This window comes from Fringilla coelebs (assembly GCF_963513975.1).
Source record: "Fringilla coelebs genome assembly, chromosome: 6".
In the NCBI taxonomy this organism is placed as follows: Eukaryota; Metazoa; Chordata; class Aves; order Passeriformes; family Fringillidae; genus Fringilla; species Fringilla coelebs.
Genome location: NC_140034.1, coordinates 57,098,929 through 57,119,306, shown reverse-complemented (window position 1 = coordinate 57,119,306; position 20,378 = coordinate 57,098,929). Strand labels below are relative to the sequence as shown.

Genomic DNA, 20,378 nt, shown 5'->3' with positions numbered 1-20,378 from the left:
TGCTCTGCCTGCATCACTGCAGGGCTCTCTCTCTCCTCAAACACTCACGTCATGGCTGTGTTTATTAGAGCTGGAAATGAAAAGTGTAACTTCTCCCAAAGGACGCTGCAGGAAAAAGTCATCCCAAGGAATTGGACTTTTTGCTCATGGAGAACTCTGCTGACTCCTGGCACAACCCCAGCTGCCAAGAAGTGACCAAGCAGGGGCTCAGCTCAGAAATTCCTACAACTTGATCACATCTGACGTACTGAAAACATTCAATCTACTGCTGATGTTCTTTTGGAAGGAAAATCTGAGTGATGTGGAGGAACAGGAGAGAGTATGAGGAGGAGATGGAATGTGATGGTCAAGGTGAATGCAAAACTTTAACAGAAGGTCAAGCCTGTGTTGAGTGTGGATGGTAATAAACTGAATTGCAAACTTTGCCACAGTGGTTTAAAAATGCATTTGGTTCTTTCTAGGAGGGATGTGATTTTCCTGGCGTGCTGCTCCTTCCTTGTTCTGCATCAGCAAGTGAAATTCAGCGATTTTATGGGGTGTGTGGCTTGCAGATGTTTTCTCAAAACTTAGGTTCTTTCACAAGTGGCATCACAGCAATATGCAGCTAAAGAAGTCAAAATTTCATGTAAGTCATCTGGTTTTTAATAAGCTATTTTAGATATACTGAAAATAAAAAACAACAGTTAAATTTTTATTCATAAAGTGAACGTTTTTAACACAAAGCAGAGATTATTAAGGTATTTCAGGTCAAGGTTGTTTTAAATTTTATACATTCCAGTAAAATAACAAATTGTGGAAATCTTTGAGACCACCTTAATTTGAAAATATCCCATCATCAATGAAGCTACCTAACCATATACCTAAAAATATAGTTGTGTTCCTTGGGATGTCAGCCAAATCCATAAGGTGAGAGGCAAAGCACAATAAAATGTAATAGAAAGCAGATTGGAGTATGGCATGTATAGTATAGTATGTATAGCATAGTATGGTTGTTTGCAGCCAAATTCCTGACTAAACCTAGGATCTCTTGCCTTGAGCTTCAGTCCTGTGCTGTGGGGCTGCCTGCAGACCCTGCTGGAAGGAATTAAGGATGTTGAATAAGTGGTAGGAACTCTCATTTGAGCAGTTTGATTGCTGCTGCTTGTCATGAGATTCACAACTCTGTTCACCAAAAATTACAGATTGAACATGAGCTGTACCTTCCTCGATGCCAAAATAGCATCAAGCACATGGTCAGAAGAGGAGAAAAAGGAATTATTCTTAAGAAACGCTGAGCAGAGTGTTCTTCCAATAAACCCTTCTGCTCTGAGAAAGATCATGGCAAATATTTGTTAAATTATCAGAGGACAAGTCATTTTAGTTCTTATCCCACCTACTGCTGCTCCTTAAGTTCAGGAGCAGTGCCTCTTTATGCTCGGCTTGCAAAAAGCTCCTCCTCTTCCTAGCTCCATATGTTTTGGCCTGAATACAGCAGTTTTTTGTTTTATCAGGAAAGCTCTTGGCACAGTCTGCCCTGCCCCCGATCCTTCCTGATAAATTCCTATTTGTTTTCCTCTGCTCTGTCTCCCAGCCCTGTTAAATTCCAACTTGGCACACATCATCCAGGTATGTAGGGCACATTTGGTAAAGGCCTTAGCTGTCTAGGATAGAAATGAGAATTTAGGTGCCCGAGTCTAAACCCATTGCTTATGTGCTTTCTCCAGTTCTCTTTCTGGGTTTATTTTCTAAAAATACTTCGCTGTGCTTTGAGAAACTCTTTTTCAATCCTTTCCACGCTTCCCTCAAAAACAAGGATTCTATTATTATTATCATCATTTTATTATTCCTTTTTGGAAATAAAATTGCTGAGAAATTCTCTACTTCCTAAGAAGCTTCTTCAACATGACAAAATGTTTGCTTTTTTTACATGAGGATCCTCACAAGGATCAAAGATGACAAGATGCATCCCAGCAAATCTGGAAGGAAACCATCTGCGTATTGAAGTTTGTGCATGCATTTTGCACATACACAGAGCCACTACAGAAAATAGGAAAGGCTAAGAAATCCAAGACTCCCACTGTCAGGAGCATGCCCCAACCCCTAGCCATTGTTAAATAAGTGAGTAAAATCCACTCCCACCTTCTGCCATGTGGAAGCTGCAGGCACTTGATTGCACCTGAATCTGTAGGGTTTGGACTATGTTTGTGAAAAAGTCTATAATAATGAGACCATAAGTAGAGACCTCAAGTCAATATTAATAATAAGAGACCATAAGTAGAGAAAGGCAAAAAAAAAGTAATTTGATTTGCCCAGTATGAGATGGGCAAGAATATTTGACTTGCAGAATAGGAAGAATATAGTAGGAATTCTCTCTTCCTGCTAGGAAAGGAATATTGGAAAATTTCTGAAGCAAAATCTGTTCCTCATCCTTTCAACTGCTATAATGAAAAGAAAATTTATCTGGGCTGCTCAAAATCAAAGTCAACACTTTGGATTTTAACGCATTGGTATCATATAAAAGCTTTTTATCACTAGGAGCTTCCTGAGCACTTAAAACTGTTCACTTATAGAGAACAGAATGTTCTTTCAAGTTCAGGTTCACTTAATGGAGCTAGGAGTTTGACAAAACCATTTTATTTGCTTCACTTTAAAACATTATGCTAACATTCTTCGATGACCTAAACCAGAAATATTGAGAATAAAATACTATTAAAATAGTATGAAAAAATAGTCTTCTTCCATACCTTCTAATATTTTTATTAGAAATATAAATAATATCAATGAAGTAATTGAAAATATATAATAAATATAGAAATATGTAATGACATAAGAATATATAATAATATATAAAAATAAGTCTTATCAAAAAGTACAGTATTTAGATTGCAATATGCAAAAATAAATCCAATTTCGAGTGCTCAATTGCAATGGGCAATTTGATTAGGAGTCAGTCTCTATTTCCATTAAATGCAATTTTCTTGTGGTCAATCCATAACTTTGTTTCTTTGATAAAACCATTTTATTTGCTTCAGTATTTATTTAAAACATTATGCTAACATTCTTGGATGACACAAACCAGAAATATTGATAGTATAATACTATTAAAATAGTATGAAAAAAAGAATATAGTCTTCTTCCATGCTTTCTAATATTTTTATTAGAAAAATAAATGAATGAATTAAAAATTTAAAAATATATAACAATATATAATGATATAAGAATATATATTCTATAAAAATAAATCATATCAAAAGTAACACAGAAGTACAGTATTTAGATTGCAATATGCAAAAATAAATCCAATTTCTAATGCTCACTTGCAATGGGCAATTAGGAGTCAGTCTCTATTTCCCTTAAATGCAATTTCCATGTGGTAAATTCATAACTTTTTCTTGTAAAATGAGGTAACTTTAAGAGCTTGGAAGCCTCAACAAATTATGTAATTCTGATTTCTATGCAGTCAAAGAGAATTACAACTTCAATTTTTACATTTTCTAAGATTTACATCATTATCATTAAAAAGTATTTCATCACCTTATAACTTTCAAATATTTTAAAATCTGTCTGCATTTATTTAGTTCTGTGTTATGGCTTCTCTTTTATTCCTGAATTTAGAGTGCTGGCTTCTATCATCTAAATAGAAACATGAACTTCTTCCTCTGGAAAAGAGGAAGATGGATGGATGGATGAGATATATAGTTACAGATAGATAGATATATAAAAAGGAGATATATATCAAAGGCCTTGAAAGTATGCTGAAGACACCAAGTTCATATGTTGGGGTTTCACAAAATTGTTCCTGTAGTTTAGAAGACATTTGAATCTAGGCTGTGACTTTCAGGCTGTAGGAATGTAAAGAACTCACAGTAAAGCAAAGAAATAGCAAATGCTCCATTTGTTATTCCTGCTCTGACAGTTCTGTTTCCCCTGTCATTATGGCTATTAAACTGGTTCTTTCAAAGTAAAACAAATAAGGTTTTATTTTTCCAGCATAGCCTTAATTTCTTAAAATAGCCTTAGCCTTAAAATCTACATGTTCTGTAGATTGTCTTCTACACAATCTACCTTTTTGGAGCTTTTTAGGAGAAAGGAATTGGACGGTCCTTTCAGTTCTTAATGTGTAAGGGTGCACTCCTGTTAAAGCAATGCCTGTGGGTTCCTCTCCTCCTCCTCCTTTGGATCAAAGACCAGCACGTGCTGGTCGATGACACGGACCACCCTGCTGAAGTTGCTCTGCTTTTCCTTCTGGCTCTCTGGGCGCACACGCACCACCACTTTGACGTGGCTGCAGACATCTTCTTCCTTGGCAGGAGTCATCCCTTCTGCTCCCCAGCTCCACTCCCAGCACTCTCTCAGACCCAGCAGCTGAATCCTTCCTGCAGTTGACAAGAGAGGTTTCATTTGCAATTCGAGCCTTTCACTCTGCCCAGCAGTTCACACATTTTGCTCAGGCCCCTGTGCCGGGCCACCCATCGCTCCTCAAGGGCTGCCCCAAGGAGACTTTGGCAAACTCTGCAATGGCCTCAAAAGGTGCCTGAACTCAGCACAGCCTCCAGAGAGCCGACCAGCCCTGCCCCAGGGAGTTCTCGAGTTTATTTCACAATTTAAACTCCTAACTGGCCTACAGGCTTTCCTTTGTAACAGACCGAGCTTTCAGAGGAGACACGGCATTTCTGTGGGCTAAGGCAAGCAGTCTTTTTGTTCTTGAGCACAAAGAGGAGCTGCCCATGTTGCCCTCCCTGGACTGATCCGGGCACGTCGCGCGTACATTTAAAGAGCGCTAAAGCGGGATTGGCGTTACCGTGCCCCGCAGGGGATGCAGTAACCGACCCCAAAGCGGAATTCCCTTTAAACAGCCCATGGCTGCTGTTAGCAGCACGCTGTCGGCTCAGCCCTACCAGCGGGCACGGCAAAGGCTCCCAGAGCCGCTGCTGCCGCTCCAGGGCCGGCTCGCATCTCGCCTCTCTCAGCCGAGCCGCCCCCCGACCCGCCCGGCTCTCCCGGGCCCTCCCCGGTGTCAGCCCAGGGCCGTGCCCTCGGCCATTCCTGGTCTCTCTCTCACCCCCAGGCCAGGCCCTCACCCGTCCCGCTCTCTCTCCCTCTTTCCCTCTCACCCGTCCCGCTCTCGCTCTCTCTCCCCCTCACCCGTCCCGGTTTCCCTCTCCCTCTTTCCCCTTCACCCGTCCTGGTTTCCCTCTCCCTCTTTCCCCCTCACCCGTCCCGCTCTCTGTCCCGCACCAACCGCCACCCACCGGCCGCGCAATTCAAACACGGGCAGGCCGCGCTCCTCGCCTCCTCATTGGCTGTGCGCCGTGACGTCAGCAGAGCGCCGGCGCCAGCGGTGAGTGCGTGGGGCCGGGCGTGCGCGGGGTCTGAGGGGCGCGGGCGGCAGCGGAGCCCACGGGGAGGGCAGCGGAGCGCGGAGGGACGGGCGGCCGTGAGGGAAGGGAGGCGCTCCCGGGGCTGACGGGGAGCGGGCGGCCTGCGGGTTCAGCTCCAGCCCCAGCCCCCCGGGCTCTCCTCCCGCGCGGGGCCTGGCGCGCAGCGGGCCGCGGGCGCTGCTCCGGCCGCCTCCGATCCAAAGCGCCTCGGGCTGGGATTTCTGTCCTCGCCGCCTTTGGTTCTGCTCCAGCGGCGGTGCTGGCCCGAGGGGCGGCCTGCAGTAGTGCCCGCTGCCCCTTCGGGCGTGAGCTGTGTAACGTGAAATAAAACACAAACTCTGCGCTCGCTGTGAGGAGGAGATGTCCGCTGTGCAGGGGGAGGTGGCTCCCTGTGAGCGGAGTCCCTCGCGTTCCCCCAGGGCAGGGATGGGATGGGGGCACTGCCGGGGCTCAGCCGCTCCTCGCCCTCAGCAGAGGGGCCGGGACAGAAGGGGAAGGGACAAAAAGCACAAACTCTGCGGCTGCCATGGAGAGAGTTCAACAGGTGAGTCAGAAGCTGTGCAGACAAGCAGGGCAGAACAAGGAAAGCCTTCCCGTGGGCTCGGCCATCTCTGATAATAATGGTCACCATTGTTGGGGACACCAGTGCCACCGCCCCCATCCTCCTCTACCCCTTTCTGGAGCATGGTGTCCTTTGCTCTGGGGTCTCCCTTCTGTCCCTTGGGTTGCTGCCCCAGCTGTGTCTCCTCCCTGCTGTGCCCAGCAGAAATCCAAAGCAGCCCCAGCTCAGCCCCTGGGGAGAAAATGAACTCCAGCCCAGGCAGAGCCAGCAGGGCACACCGTGGTAATACTCGTGTTTTCTGTAGGCACACCGGGGATTGTTGTAAAACACACATCTGTGTGTCTGCTCAAAGTTAGTGATGTGCACTTTCAGATTTAAGGTGGGGGAATTATGGACTTGTTAAAGCCTGAATGATCAGGAGAAAGTTATTCTCAGCATACCTTACTGAGGCAAAATATTGGTACCCTCTGGCAAGGTAAATTCAAACAAAAGCATGTGTTAATATCTGATAGTGAAAAGAATCTGCTTACTGCTTGAACATGATTGATTTGTAGATAATCTTCAAATTTCTGAAAACATTTTGCTGATACTACATATCTATAAAGCTGCCCAACTTGGAATGTGTACAGCTTTGCCTATGGTATTTCCTCTATGTTATTTAAACAAATACACTATTTCAAATATTTATTTGAAAGTAATTCCCAACATCTACTGCTCTTCTAGGCTGATCAACTCCAAAATGTTGCCTCAAAATCTGTGCCAACTTTGCAAGTGTTTGTTTCTGAGTAACTTGAAACTGAACTCAGTAAATGTGGCTGGTTTGGCCAGAAGGATCCATTCTTCATCAGAAAAGCTTTCTGACTCTGAGTCAGAGGAACAAACTGTCCAGAAATGTGAAACTGAAGAGCTGCCTCAAAATACAGAGAACAGTAATTCTGGAAGATTGCATGTACCAGTGATGCTGGAGGAGGTTGTTAATTGTTTATCCCCTCAGCCAGGTCAGGTGAGTTAAATGATTAATTGACATCTGTGATCCCTTAACAGTGCAGCAGAAAGAATTGTGGAGTGTAGGGATGACTTTTGTTTAGAGGAATAAAAGGATGCTCTTAAACAATCAGCTGTATCTTTTCAAAGGTTCTCACTTGTTTTGAAGTTCACATTAAAACTCTGTATTCAAACTAATAAAATTCTGGTGTCTGTGTGCCTGAATCCCCAGGTAGGTGGTGTTTATTAAATCTGTCATATTTGACTATTCTGTTGCTTTTGTGCTTGTCTTTCTGAGTGGCACTTGTGTGTTCTTAAAGTTACATTAATGACTCAGAGGGGAGTTCTCAATGTGTGGTTATCTCATCAGTTTTTGAAGAGCCCTCTTCCTCTTGGATAAGAGGTAGTAAGTATGTAGGTTTTAAAAATTGTTTAGCCTCATTAGCATGGTGAACTGGTTCAAGCCTTCTGGTTTGGGTATGGCTCTGTGAGTGGTTTGCTTTTGGTGTCTGGTGTTAGTACATGGTTACATGTGAAAAAAAATTGGAAAAAAAATTATACCCAGGGAAATTGTTTTTGTCTGGGTGGTCTTAGTATTAATTTGAAAGGATTTTTTGAATAATGTAAATTCCTCAATAATGTTCACATTTTAGTGCTTATGTTAGCTTCATAGAATCTTACTGGTTTAGGCTTATCAATGTCTTGTTTTACTACAAAGACTGAAACAATAGGCAAATAAGTAGAAAAGGTCAAAGTGTGTATGTTTTTATTTTCCTTTGAGAACAGCACAATCCAACAGTGGCAAAGTGATATAACAAGTTTGGGGTAAATTCAGTGGTCAGAAATTTGCAGTCAAATCTTGTGTTGCCTTGTGTATCATTTTAAGTCTTTGAAGAAGCAGTGAAAATGCAAATAGTGTTGATACACATTAGCATACAAATTACTCTAATTAAATGTGTTCTACTGTTGAAGACACGTAAATTAGGGAAATACATAAGGAATTTGGAGTTCAGATTTTATTCTAATGTCAGAACTGTGATGACATTTTCACACATTAAATGAACATATAAACTGTGATATACTATGTGAAATATTTTTTCCAGTTGTGTAAGTTTTTACTTTGATAAGAAGAGTCTGATGAAGTCAGTGTCCATTAGGCTTTCTTTGTTGATGTAGAAAATCTTACTTGGCAACAGAACTTGTAGAAGAAACTATCCAAGGTTATGAACTGTGGAGAGTAACTATTACTACCCCTGAAGACTTTCTCTAATTTAAATATTTATGGTTGTAAAATAGCTTATTATTGGGGTGGGATTTTTTCAGGACTGTGTATACATGGTTTTTCAGATTCCTAAGCTAGTAGTGAACCACTGATGACTGCTATAAGAGATCCCAAGTGTGTTTACCTCAAACACCAGCATTTATAATACTGCCAGCCTGTTCAGCATGACTGCAATTGCAAACTGTTCAGCACTTCTGTTTTTCTGTTTCTGCATGTATTCACAGCACTTTCTGAAGCCTTGAACAAAAAGTGGTGTGCAAAAGGATGGAATGTGTCAACTGAGTTTTGTTAGTGTCAGTGAAAGTCTGAACACGGGTTGAGACAGTTCCTCACTAACCCAAGTGGTGGTAATCAGTTTGTTCTAACATGCATGTCATCTGGGAGTTTCACATAAATTTACATTTTTAAGACTTTATAGTCAAGACAGGCAGTCTATGAACACTTTGTTTTGTGGGCAGGAAAGTGCTCTGATCTCAAATTCAGTTTTTCTGCTTTATTCTCTCCTCACACATAAAGATTTCTTTTGCTCAGCTTTAATGGAGTTATATTCTTTGTTATAAAATAGCTGATCTGGGCCTCTAGTTCTTCTTGTGTCTTAAGGAGGTACTGATATAAAAAAATCTAATTAGAAATATGATGTTCTCCCTATAGTTATGGTCACTGAATGGGATTTTCATTTTACTTCTAGAGGTTCTTAGGAAAGGAAATGTTACTTGCGAGTGAGTCACCGCTGAGATAAAGATGTTAGTGCCCTCCCACTGAATATTCTTGTTGACTGTCTCCTTTGGGGAATCTGTTTGTCAGAAGTTGGAGCAATAATACTTCCATTTATCTTTGAATCTTCTCTTATTGCCTTGTTTCACAAAGTCCCTGTAGTACTCCTGTCTTTGAAGCAAGGACTACCAATTAGATTTTACCAATTTACCTCACTGCTGAATGAAAAGTCTGTTGCACTCAGTCCACACATAAGTAATTTCCTCTTTAAGTTTACTGTATTGATTACACTACATTTTCATCTTCTCAGTCCATGGGTGTTGTTTGCAAATACCTGACAAATGTTTTTGCAGTTGTCTAGACAATTCTCTGTTCTCTTAAAGATCCAAACCTATTTTGAATCAATCTTTGGACATCCAGAAGCATGTTTCCCCATTTTCAACCTACTTTTTCCCTATTTTTTTTCCTTTGCAATACCCACATTTCTTTTAACTAGAGATGTGGCTCTTTTCTACATACTGTGGCTATAATGTTAAGTAAAAGAACTTCAGTAGCAAGGAGTTCTAATATGAATGCCAGAGGATGAAACTGTGAAATTTTAAGTGTTCATATGAGAATCTTAATGGGTTTTAAGTTGCAAAGTTGTAGAAAATGATAGTGCTCCAGCACCAACAAATACTTCTATATATAAACTTTAAACTCTAACTAGAAGAGAAGCAAATATTATGCCCTTCTCAGATTGTATGGGGAAGCCTGTAACCTGATGATATCTATGGTTTTATGTGATTGATTTTATCTGTGGTTGAGTATGATCTAGAAGAGGCTATAATGGAGATAAGTATAAGCTCTGCTAGTATGATTTGGTTTATGATAGTTCTAGAAGCTTTTTTTAGTATCTGTAAATTAAATGGGAGATGGTCAAACTTGAGGTGAGAAATAAGGAATGAGACCTTTCCATTTTCTCCAGCCGTTAATAGTAAATGATTTTTTTACCTCATGATGTTAACTTGTATTAAAAAAAAAGGAGGCAGATAATGTTCCCCAAAGAGATCTCATCTGACATCATCTTGAGTTAGCCAGGACTTACTGGAGATATTTCCCTTTTGATTTTCCATGATGTTAATCAGATTGTTTTTGCTACTTGGCATTCATTGAAGGAGGTATCCTCTTTTTCTTAGAAATCACGTGTTAGTCCATGTGTTGTTATTTCTTTTTCTTTGAAATCATGTGTTGGTTTCTAGAAAGAGTCGAGTATTTCCTGAGAACATGCAGCTTTGCCATGAACTCTACTTTCACTCTCTCAGGTACATACTGCTTTGTTTTCAGGATAGTAACTATTTTCACACATCCAAACATCAAATTATTCTCTTTCAGAAGGAGTGTGAGCATGGACTTTTAAATAGCAGGAGGGAAGTGTAAGCACTGCTGACAGCCAGACATTGTTTTGTTGTGAGTGAAGTGCTCCTTGAACTCTGGGGTTCAGGTTTGAAGGCAGCTTTTCACCTCTTGGAAGTTCTGTTGCTACTCTTGGGTTTTGATCTGGAGCATGGTTGTTTCCTTCCTTTTCTGCAGAACTAATCAGGCAATAGAACACACCTGAAGGAAGCTGAAGTAGACTACTGGTGGGAGAAAGCAGAGTCAGTTCTGGAATTGTTGTCTTACTTTCTGTGTGTTCTTGTCCATGCATCGGTATTCCCTTTCTGTCTTGTACCAGGTGTAAATGTAAGGCAGAAATAGCCTTTCTCTTTACAGCACCCTGCAGAGGGGACTTCTGCTCTGTGGCAAAGCTTTCCAAGTGTTGTGGCATATAAATAGTTCCAGGGTGGTGCTGGTGACCAGGCTTCTTCTCATAGCACCTCCCAAGCCATCTGCAGTCATTTCTAACTGGAATGAGCCGTTTATGCTAGAGGTGCTCAAAATGGAACTTTTCTGCAGGGTGCCCAAAGTAAAGAGGAGTTAAAAAGGGATCTGGAAAAATTAATTCTGACTTCTCAAGTTGTACGAGTGTTTTGGTAAAATGCAGCCAAAATATCAAGTTTGGAAGGGAATATTAGTTGCATTGAGAGGTGAATGATTAAATACTTGTTTTGGAAAAGCACTACAGACACATAGACATAGTAAAAGTTTTTATTGTTTTAGCCTGTTTTTCACTGGATTTGTAAAATTATTAAGGTGACATAAAGCAGTCAAATTGCATAATGTTCTTTGTTGTAGAAACAACTTTTATTTTTATGGGGAAGCATGCTGAAAATATCTTTCCATATGTAAATTTTTTGGCTAATGTTTCTCTGTCAGTAGCACAGTGAGCTTTGTAGTGATTGTTGTAATAAAGGAAGGAAGATAGAGAAACTTGCGAGTCAATAAATTAACATAGAGTAATTCTGAAAATACTCTGGGAATTCCAGAACACGTTTTTTCCTGTGGTACTTGGGTGTTACTGGGGCATATTGAGAGTTGTTTCAGTTGATCATGTAGTTCCTGTGTGTTTTTTCTGTCACTCTTATCTTGCCTGATGTCCTGGCTGCACATATTGTAAATTTACAGAAGTGGCTAGCCAGGCTTGAGACCACAGCCGTGTGTGGAAGTGTGTAATAAAATGTCCATGCAGTAGAATGTGTGTATATGCAAAGTACCTTTATTTTTGGATCTGTCTACTGGGAAACTAGTTAAATGGATTCTCATCAGATAGCACTGTTTAAAATACTTGGCTAAAGTCATACTTTAAGAGGGAAGTTAGCATTTGAAGTTAGTGCATGAAAATGGAAAACATTCTCAAAATAGTTTTGACTAAGATGTGCAAAAGATAGTGCTTCAGGTATTTATTATTATTTTAAATACTAGTATTATCTGGTTTTGCAATGGTAGTATCTGCACCCAGATTTGGAAAAGCAGACCCCGTTTGCTTACGTTCCTTGACTTAGAACCAATTGCTCTCTGCTGTGACATGCAGGCAAAATAAAATGTGGTAAGGGAGAAGGAGTGTTATTGAACAGTGTAATGCCAACAAATGTCATATGTGTTTTACAGTATCTGCATCTGTGTGAGTGCCAAGATGAGAGAGGACAGAAGGGGACTGGGAAGAGAACAGGACAGGAGGTGATACTTATGAACAGCTTGCCAGTTGAGGAGGCAGAGAAGGTCACGGTCTTCAACTGTCTGCTGGTTTTACTGACTTCTGTAGTGGGCCCTCCAAAAGTACATGCATCTTAAATTCCATATTGACAGGTGACTGAAATGTGTGATTTATGTGAGAGCGCTGCATAACTGCTCTCTGTTTTGAAGCTGGTACTGCTGAGTGATTAGACTGTGGTACCAGGAAATGAAAAATGTCCGTGGGTTTGGATCTGAATGATGGCAGGATATGAATGAGGCATGCTGAAGAAGTCCTTCAGATTTTACTTTTTTTGTTCTTCCAGAATTAGGTCTTCAGAGAGAAAGTAACTAGAATACTTGGATGAGAGGAAGAATAAGTTGATGGCTACAGCTGCAGAGGAAAGAATGTTCAGGTTGTAGTTCTTGCACATCTGCCTGACCTCCTCATCTTCCCAGCTGCATCGTGGCTCTCTGGAGGCTTACCTAAATGTTACCAGCAGCCACAAGCAGAAGACCTCTCACCAACTTGCTTCTGCATCTTTCTCTGTGGCAGTAGAGGAAGGACAGCCTGCAGCTGCTCTATCCAGAGAGACCAGCAAGGGATCAGGGGCTGCCTGCTGCAAACAGCTCTGCAGATGTGCACATCTGGTTTGATGGTGGTGCTGGTTCCTTTGCTGTTCCTGCTCTCTCACATAACAAATGACAGCCCTTCAGGAGGCTGTTTAAGATGCTGTGTTATAATAAAGCAAGATTCAGTGCTTCGGGGTGACTCAGCTTGCAGTGACGCTGTGTGTCCTCTCCTTTGCTGTTGTGACAGCATTAGTCTTTGCACCTCTTGGGGAAAACTAATAAAATTCACCAGAAAGTAATCTAAGCCCTTTAAATTTTAACTTGAGTGAGCCTGTGTTCTCAGAAAGGGTGATAATTAATATATGTAGCTACTCATTTCCTCCTCATCTAGTACTGTGTGTCTTTAGTCAGCCTTTTGGCTAAGCTTTCTTATTAAATATTTGAATTTGAGTTTGCAAACAGAAATGCAGACTTTTTTTCTATCACACAGAATATTACTAGCAAAGATCACGGTGGAGTATGGGTGGTATCTGCAGGTTTTGTTTTCTTATTTTGTGTTTTATACTGTTGGGAGTAGTTTTGCACAGAATTAACCTGAGTAAAGAGATGATTAAGAGGTTAAGCTGCTAAATTTGTTGTTTAAACACGTAACTGAAGGTTCATGCACACGTCTGATCTGATTTTTTTTTTAAATATTTTTTCTTTTTCCCAGACTTTCGGAGCAGGTTATCTTCATTCCAGTGATGTTTGCTGATGCTCAGCATCTTGGGAAAATACTTTTCTAATAGTTGTGCTTTAATAAATGACAAATTCTTCTGTTTTAATCATGTCCCTGAAATAAATGAATATTGTTTCAGGCTGACTGTATCAAAATGGTATTATTTAATGTCAAATTGCTGTAGGAACCTGGCAGCCAAGGCTTACCAAAAACACATCCATGGCTTTTTTGGGGTTGGCTAGCTATTAATGATAAAGAATTAGATTTTTGCTTGAGCCTTTGTAAAATTTTCATTGCATCTTAAATATTTCCTTGGTTATAATTGAAGAAAGAAGTTTCTTCTGAGTTAGGCAGAGGAAGTCAGCTTTTTTTGTTAAGTCTGATGATTAGCTGAAGTCATTCAGACACTGAAATTTTAATTTCCTATGGAAATGTTAATAATGGTGTGTTTGAGTCATAACGTCATTAAATCTAATTCCAGACAACATTACTCTTAGGAAAATGAGGGAAGTAAATAATGCATATTGAGGCAAGGTCTGCCAGTGCTGTCTAAAAGCAGGTGGCAGAGGCAGGTGGTGGTTTTTGTTTGCTTCTCTTACCTCTTGTGCAAGGGGGATGGGGCTCTAGAAAATAAGTAAGGAGTGCAAAACAGAGCAGAGGTAAAATGCCTTTTTATATGTTTTCATACAAAACCTGTTCACTTTTGTTCATGTGTTGTTTTGTATTTAGCTGTAATCAGAAAATGGAACCCTTGTGAAGAAAATACATTGGAAATTATTTTGAGGCATTAAGTGGGTATGATTGATGGGTGCTGCAAAATGTGTTCATAGGAATCTTTTTTCTCCTCTCTGTGAAATGATGAAGAGATGGTTGATGGTGCAAGTTCCTGAAATTCTTGGATATGCCTACTTAATGATGTTACAGATATTTCAGCTGTACACTAATATAATCTAGCAGCTTCCTCTGTTAGTGTACCAATGGGATGAATGGGAAAAATGGGAAATGATGCTTGCATTATGTTAAATTGCTGAATAGGCCAGTACTGGAAAATCATTTTATATTGTACTTAATATGTGATCTGAGAAGGTTGTTTTCCTGCAAAATGCCAACTATTAATTTCTATTCTCTTTGTGATGTAAGTTGTTAGACTTGGTGTGTAAACAACTTTTTTATCATTTCACAGTCTGTCAAAAAGTACTTGGGGAGAAAAATTAGTCCAGTTATGTTTTACCTATCAGTCCTTATTTTTTGAAATTACAAGTGATAACTTTTTATGTAGGTGAAAGATGTGTACTGTATAGAACTGATAGGAGACATCTTTTGCTGGCAACCAAAATTCTTCTTTTCTATGTACTTAATTTGATAATTTCCTTTTCATAGGAGCTAGAAAAAAAAACAAACAGGTTTTTTGGTGTAATTTATTACCATTAGCAAAAATATAGAACTCTAAATTTTCACTTTTTCAGTCAACTTTATTTTCTGGCAGGTCATGTCATCCTGCAGGATACCTTTGAATCCCTTTTTAATGTTTTCACTGACAAGTTCAGCTCTTGTTTACTTGAGCAAGCTTTGGATGGGAATTATGCCTGTATAGGTCAGTAGCTGCTCATAATTTTCCGAGTGGTGTTATCTATAGCATCTTATTGGTTCTGGGTCTACAGATTTGTATAAAGCTTGTTTACCTTGTATGGGTTGGAAACATTTTCCAGTTGACTGCAGGGAAACCTGTAGTGAGGCTTTGCTGTACTGGGCGACCTTAACCTCTTCTTGCTGCAGATGGTTTTTTTTTTTTTTCCCCAGAAGTTCCTTTTTTACTCCTTTTTTATTGTTAAGGAATTTTATGTTGCAGCATGGCAGTGTGGTGTTACTGATTGACGTTGAGATGACATAAGAACATCACCTCTCATTTTTAGAGTTCTTACAGAAGTAACAGAATGCAAATGAAAATTGCAACTTTTCAGGATGGGAGCATAGCACAGCAAGGTGTCTGTGGACTGTCTGTGATTCACTGGATTTGTAATATTATTTTCCCTTCTGATTTTGAACAGGTGATTAAAAATCAAAATGCGCTAGTTGAAAAACAGCTATGAGTGATTTACTTCACAGAACTTATTTGCAAAATATTTTGAATTCTCATAAGAGAAAGTGAAGGTTATTAGCATGCTGAAGAATAAAATAATATGAAAAGGCAAGAATAACTTGGTCTTATTGACCTCTTATTTTCTTAGTTCTGGGATAATTTTTCTTTTTTGCATGTGAATAGCAGCAAGGTATGTTTTAATAATGTTTTCTTCTGAGACTTGGAGTGTGTGTAGTTTCTTAGTTCATTTGGAAAAACAGTACGACTCTTCCAGCATTTCTCTAAAAGTACATTTCTCTACTAGCAAATCTTTGTTGCTCTCTCACAAGTAATTTATGTATCATGTTTCACGATGCCAATGGTTTTTAACAATCTGGTTGGTTTATTTCATGTAATTTTAAAAACCCCACCTGTTGTCAGACACATAAAACAAGTATACTCTTTTAATTCTTGTATATTTAATGGGAATTGAGGACATGTTCTTGGGTTGTTATGCAAAATTAAAATACAAACTTTTCTCTACATGGCTGATCTGTGCATGTCTTAGGTAGGTTGTAGTGGTAGGTGCAATAAATAATTTTGAGATAAATTGGGATGATACAGAATACTTACCCATTTTAAGTCACATCTTGAGTCAACCAAAGAAACAGTGCTTTGGATGGAGAAATGTCATGGAAATTTGTAGACACATGATTTGGTCAGGGGTGGGCAGGCTTTGACTTGTAGGATTTAGTCTGCAGTCCTTGTTCAATGGCTTTGAGATGCTGCAGGTATTTCAGCTTACACAGGTCATATTCATTCAACAGAGGTGACTTCTGGCAGAGCAGAAAGGGAGAAAGCTCCAAGGAAACTGTTTTCTCCCACGGGAGGCTGAAATGCTAAGAAGGTGAAAGAAGATCTCCAATTGCTAAATCTTCTAATCAGTATTTTTGCTTTAGCAGAAGTAGTTCTAGATTTAGAATAATTCTAGAAACATGATCTGATTCAATAGTTTTGATAGACGCCATTATTTAAAAGCAGCAGTACTGCTATTGTGAGTTTGGGAGTGGGCATACATAATGTATATTTTGTTTGTATATATTGTTTGACTAATCTTTTTTTGATGAAAAATTTTTTACATGGGTAATTGTTGAGCAGGATTGAATGCTGACCTCTGCTGGCATTGAGTTTATAAGCAAATGGTAATCTAAGGACAATATTAAAAAATGAAAATGACCTTGGAAATGATCTGGAGTAAAACCTGCTGGCCTTTGTGCAGGGGCCCAGACAAAAGGGTGGTTCTGTCCTTTGAGAATCTCTTTCCACTGGCCTGTTCATGTAGATACAGCCAGACAGTGCTGGGGAAATAAACCAAATCTTTTGTTCATGGGCACATTTTATATGCTGTTTACTGTTCAAACTCTGCTTTGAATTTAGACTTTTCTCTCTTGAATTATATCCCTACAGCCTTTGAATAATTCACAGATTATCTTTATAGATTAATTAATTCAAATTCATTACACAAAATTTATGTTTACAGCTCTCTTATAAAGTAGCACAGTAGTATTGCTTCCAGTTGGCAGAATTTAGAGGCAGCAATGCTGAAATTCTGCTTTTGGTGCCAGAGCAGAAATGCCTCTTTGCCTGATTTTTCCAAGAGGTTAGCATTTTGGTGGAGAGCTTTGCAGCACATTGGAGGGACATCCACTTGCAGCTGGTGAGGTCACAGCATGTCTGGGAAGCAGATCCAGACAGAAGAAAGAGGAACAGCGTGACCTACCTGCTTGGTGTGGTGTCCTCCTGAGTGTCACAGGGGCTGCGTGGCCCAAGTTCCAGTGTCCCTCTGTCAGCTGGCTGCATTTTTGTTACTGGCTTAGGTGTTGCTATTTCAAGTGTTACTCTACTTTGGGAAAGAAAACTGGAATGGAGGTGATGGATTGTTCCTGAGGGTTTGCTGGAGGAGCCAAGCTGAGCACGAAGGCAGTGGAGTGATGCCACTGAGGGAGACAGGTCCAATATCCCTACTATCCCCTGTGTCACCACCTCCCCCCCGTGTTACCACCTCCCTTCTCAGGTTTTGTGTTGATGAAATGGCTCCTGAGGTTTTAGAAATTCTCTTTTTCCCAGCCCCATGGCCAAAGAAGAAGTCGAGATTCCTCAGCTCTGCTTTTCAAGGTTGTTTATTTTCTCTTACCCGTTACATTCCTTCTCTGACCTGCTGAGATCTGTCCAGCAGGTTGGGTTGTGGCACACTGACTGCCCTCAGGGTGGTGTTACCTTTTTATACTAAGAACTACATGTACTTCATTTACAATAATTTTCCAATACCTATCACCTATGTTAGACAGTCTGTCTCTGCTCTAAACCAATCCAGAAGTGCCGCCATCACAGCAGAAGATGGAGGACAAGAAGGAGAAGAAGGACAGGACACGCCCAGATTCCTCCATCTTGCCTCTTGAACCCCCATTCTAAAAACCCCAAAATTCTACTTTTTCATCCTGTGACAAACTAACTATCATTCTCCTCAAACATTTGTGGCTTGTAACTCCTCACACAAAGTCGGTAATTGTTTCCAAGGGCTAAAATCAAAGGCACAGGTATCTTTGACTCCGTGCCAAGGTCTCTGAGCCCCTTGCCAGGGTCTTGAGTCCTCCAGGGCAGCCAGAGGAATGTCCTGGATCCCAACACTCCCTGAGCTCCTGTCCCTCCCTGACCTCTGTACATCAGCAAAACACACAACCACATCAGAAAAAAATGCAGCTTTTTCTCTGTTTCTCTTTTCTGGGCCATGTTGCTGAGTTTAATTGGCTTGTGGAAGTACACAGTAAACACCTGTGCTGAGAGAAATTAACTGCAAGAGGGAAAACACACAGGAGAAAATAATGCCTAATTACTCCTACACCTACCACTTAACATCTTGTGCAACTTGGTAGTCCAACTGATTGGTCTAGTACCAATCTTAGCTAAGTTGTCCCTCTTTGTCTTCTCTGTGAGAAGATGACGTGCCTGTTCTCAGTTACTGCTTTTTCACCTGCTAAAAACTCATGTGAAATACTGAGATTTGTAGATTCTAGTATAGTTCTGGAGAAAACGTGCTTTAATTTTAATTAATTTCTTAATTGCAATGTTCGTGCTTATTTTAACCCTCAAGAGCCTTACCTGTTCCTTCCATTTCCTCCAGGCCTAAAATAAAACTCTCAAGTTCTTAGATCGGAGCAGAAGGTGAGAGCATGAGAACAATTAACACAGCTTTCCTTTCCCAGGATCTTGCACTTGCAGCTTTGGCATCATAGCCTGGCGCAGAAGTCTTACTTGGAGATCTTAACAAGTTTTTGGATGTCCATGTGAATATCAATAGAAGAATCTTTCACCCAGGATTATCTTCCTGTTGTTTTCACTGCCAAACTTGAAAATCCCATTACTGCTTAGTGCAATGGTAGAATTGTTCAAATTCAAAAATCTAACCAAAGGTTGGGGTTTTTTTTCCCCCAAAACAAGGAGATGGCTGAAGGAAGACATTTTGTCTTTGCCACCCCCTTCCATCAGCTTCCAACTTCCAACACAGAAAAAAATTCAGCCTTCAGCTGTTCAAATCAACCAGGACTCTTAAGTGACAGAAAGCAGGATTTTTGATGGTAGATATTTTTATTAATAGTAAATAATGCTACTTGAGCAGCTTAAACAAAAAACAAAAAAACCCAAACAGATTTAGAATGTGCTTCTTCAGCCTCAAACTGTACAAAGCATTATTTGTACTTTGATTTTTTGAGATGTTTATCTGAAATGGAGTTAAAACAGTGCTCCTGAAAGTCTCCCTTTCAAAAAGCCTACTTGGGCACTTGTGTCACTATCCACTTTTTGGTCATCTAAATTTAAAACAAGACTTTTGCTAAGAAGGTCAATGTAAGTACTTTCCTTTTGATCTTGCATCCTTGTGGGTGCCCGGGTAGTTGTGTAGGAAAGTTTTCCTGAATGACTCAGTGCACTGAGTCATAGCATGAAGCCTGTAGTGCTGCAGACTAACTAATTGGTAACAGTCTCAAATGTAATTAAAGCGCAGTTGTCAGCTCTGTGTTACTGACTGACATCCCACTGAAGTATTTTGGTTTTAGCAGCTGAGATTAATTGTTCTTTGCTGTTAAAGTTTGTGTGCTGTAAGATGTTTCTGTTGAATAGACCTGTTGTTGCCATTATCTTTTACTATCCTCTCTGATTTTTATAGTACTCAGTTCGGATTTTTTCTCTGTTAGGTCACATATTCAGTAATTATGCTTTTTACCATGCCTGTGCATTTACAGATGTTTAGAGTCCTTTGAGGACCTTTTAAAAGTTTTCATCATTAAGAGCTGTCCTATTAGTACTGATTAATGTTTTTTCACTATTCCTAAAGCCTCGTTCAAGGCTTTTTAAAAATCAAACTTAAAAAGAAATATATTTTTTGTGTTTTCTTGCAGATTATGTTTTCAATGTTGGTAGTTTTCACGTCTGATGTTCATCTTGTGTTGTGCCCTGTTTTATGATAATAAATGGCTTTTTTTGTCCACGTGTGTGCCCACCATCCCCAGGTAATGAGCAGTGTTTTCCAGTAGCACTGGAGCCTTTCTTTCTCCTGTTCTTCAGTTCCTCTGTGTTCCTTAACATCATGCAGCTTGAGACAAAGGGCTGGATGGGGCACATGGGACAACAGGACATGTCTTGAAGCTGTCTGTGCCATTAAGGAAAATAAAACTACCTTAAAGCATTGGGAGGAAAGCAAGGTTTGATTTTATTTTATTTTTGGTCATTTGCATTATTAGAGAAAACAAACCTTGCAGGCTTTGTACAGGACTCCTGCTTGTTCCCACTGAGAGCAGAGGAGTGAGAACATGAATGGATGGTTGCAGCTGAGTTTCTTATTTCTAAAAACTACTGAGACAGTAATTTTGAACTGTAAGAAAGTCCTGTACTACTTCCATATGTGATGAAGGCTGAAGCTGGGATGGTGAACAAAGGCCTCTTTAGAGATTGGAGGAGGTGGAAGATTCTTTGATGATAAA

The 20,378-nt window shown here is 40.1% G+C and overlaps 1 protein-coding gene across 1 annotated transcript in view; it reads left to right on the top strand.

The window, feature by feature from the left end:
* The first annotated feature begins 6,509 nt into the window (after positions 1 to 6,509).
* Positions 6,510 to 20,378, top strand: part of METTL15 (methyltransferase 15, mitochondrial 12S rRNA N4-cytidine) — a 79,729-nt gene continuing 65,860 nt past the window's right edge. The window contains exon 1 of the mRNA XM_084207331.1: positions 6,510 to 6,925. Within this exon, the coding sequence (XP_084063457.1) occupies positions 6,542 to 6,925 (384 nt within the window). The 5' untranslated portion in view covers positions 6,510 to 6,541. The remainder of the gene's footprint in view (positions 6,926 to 20,378) is intronic.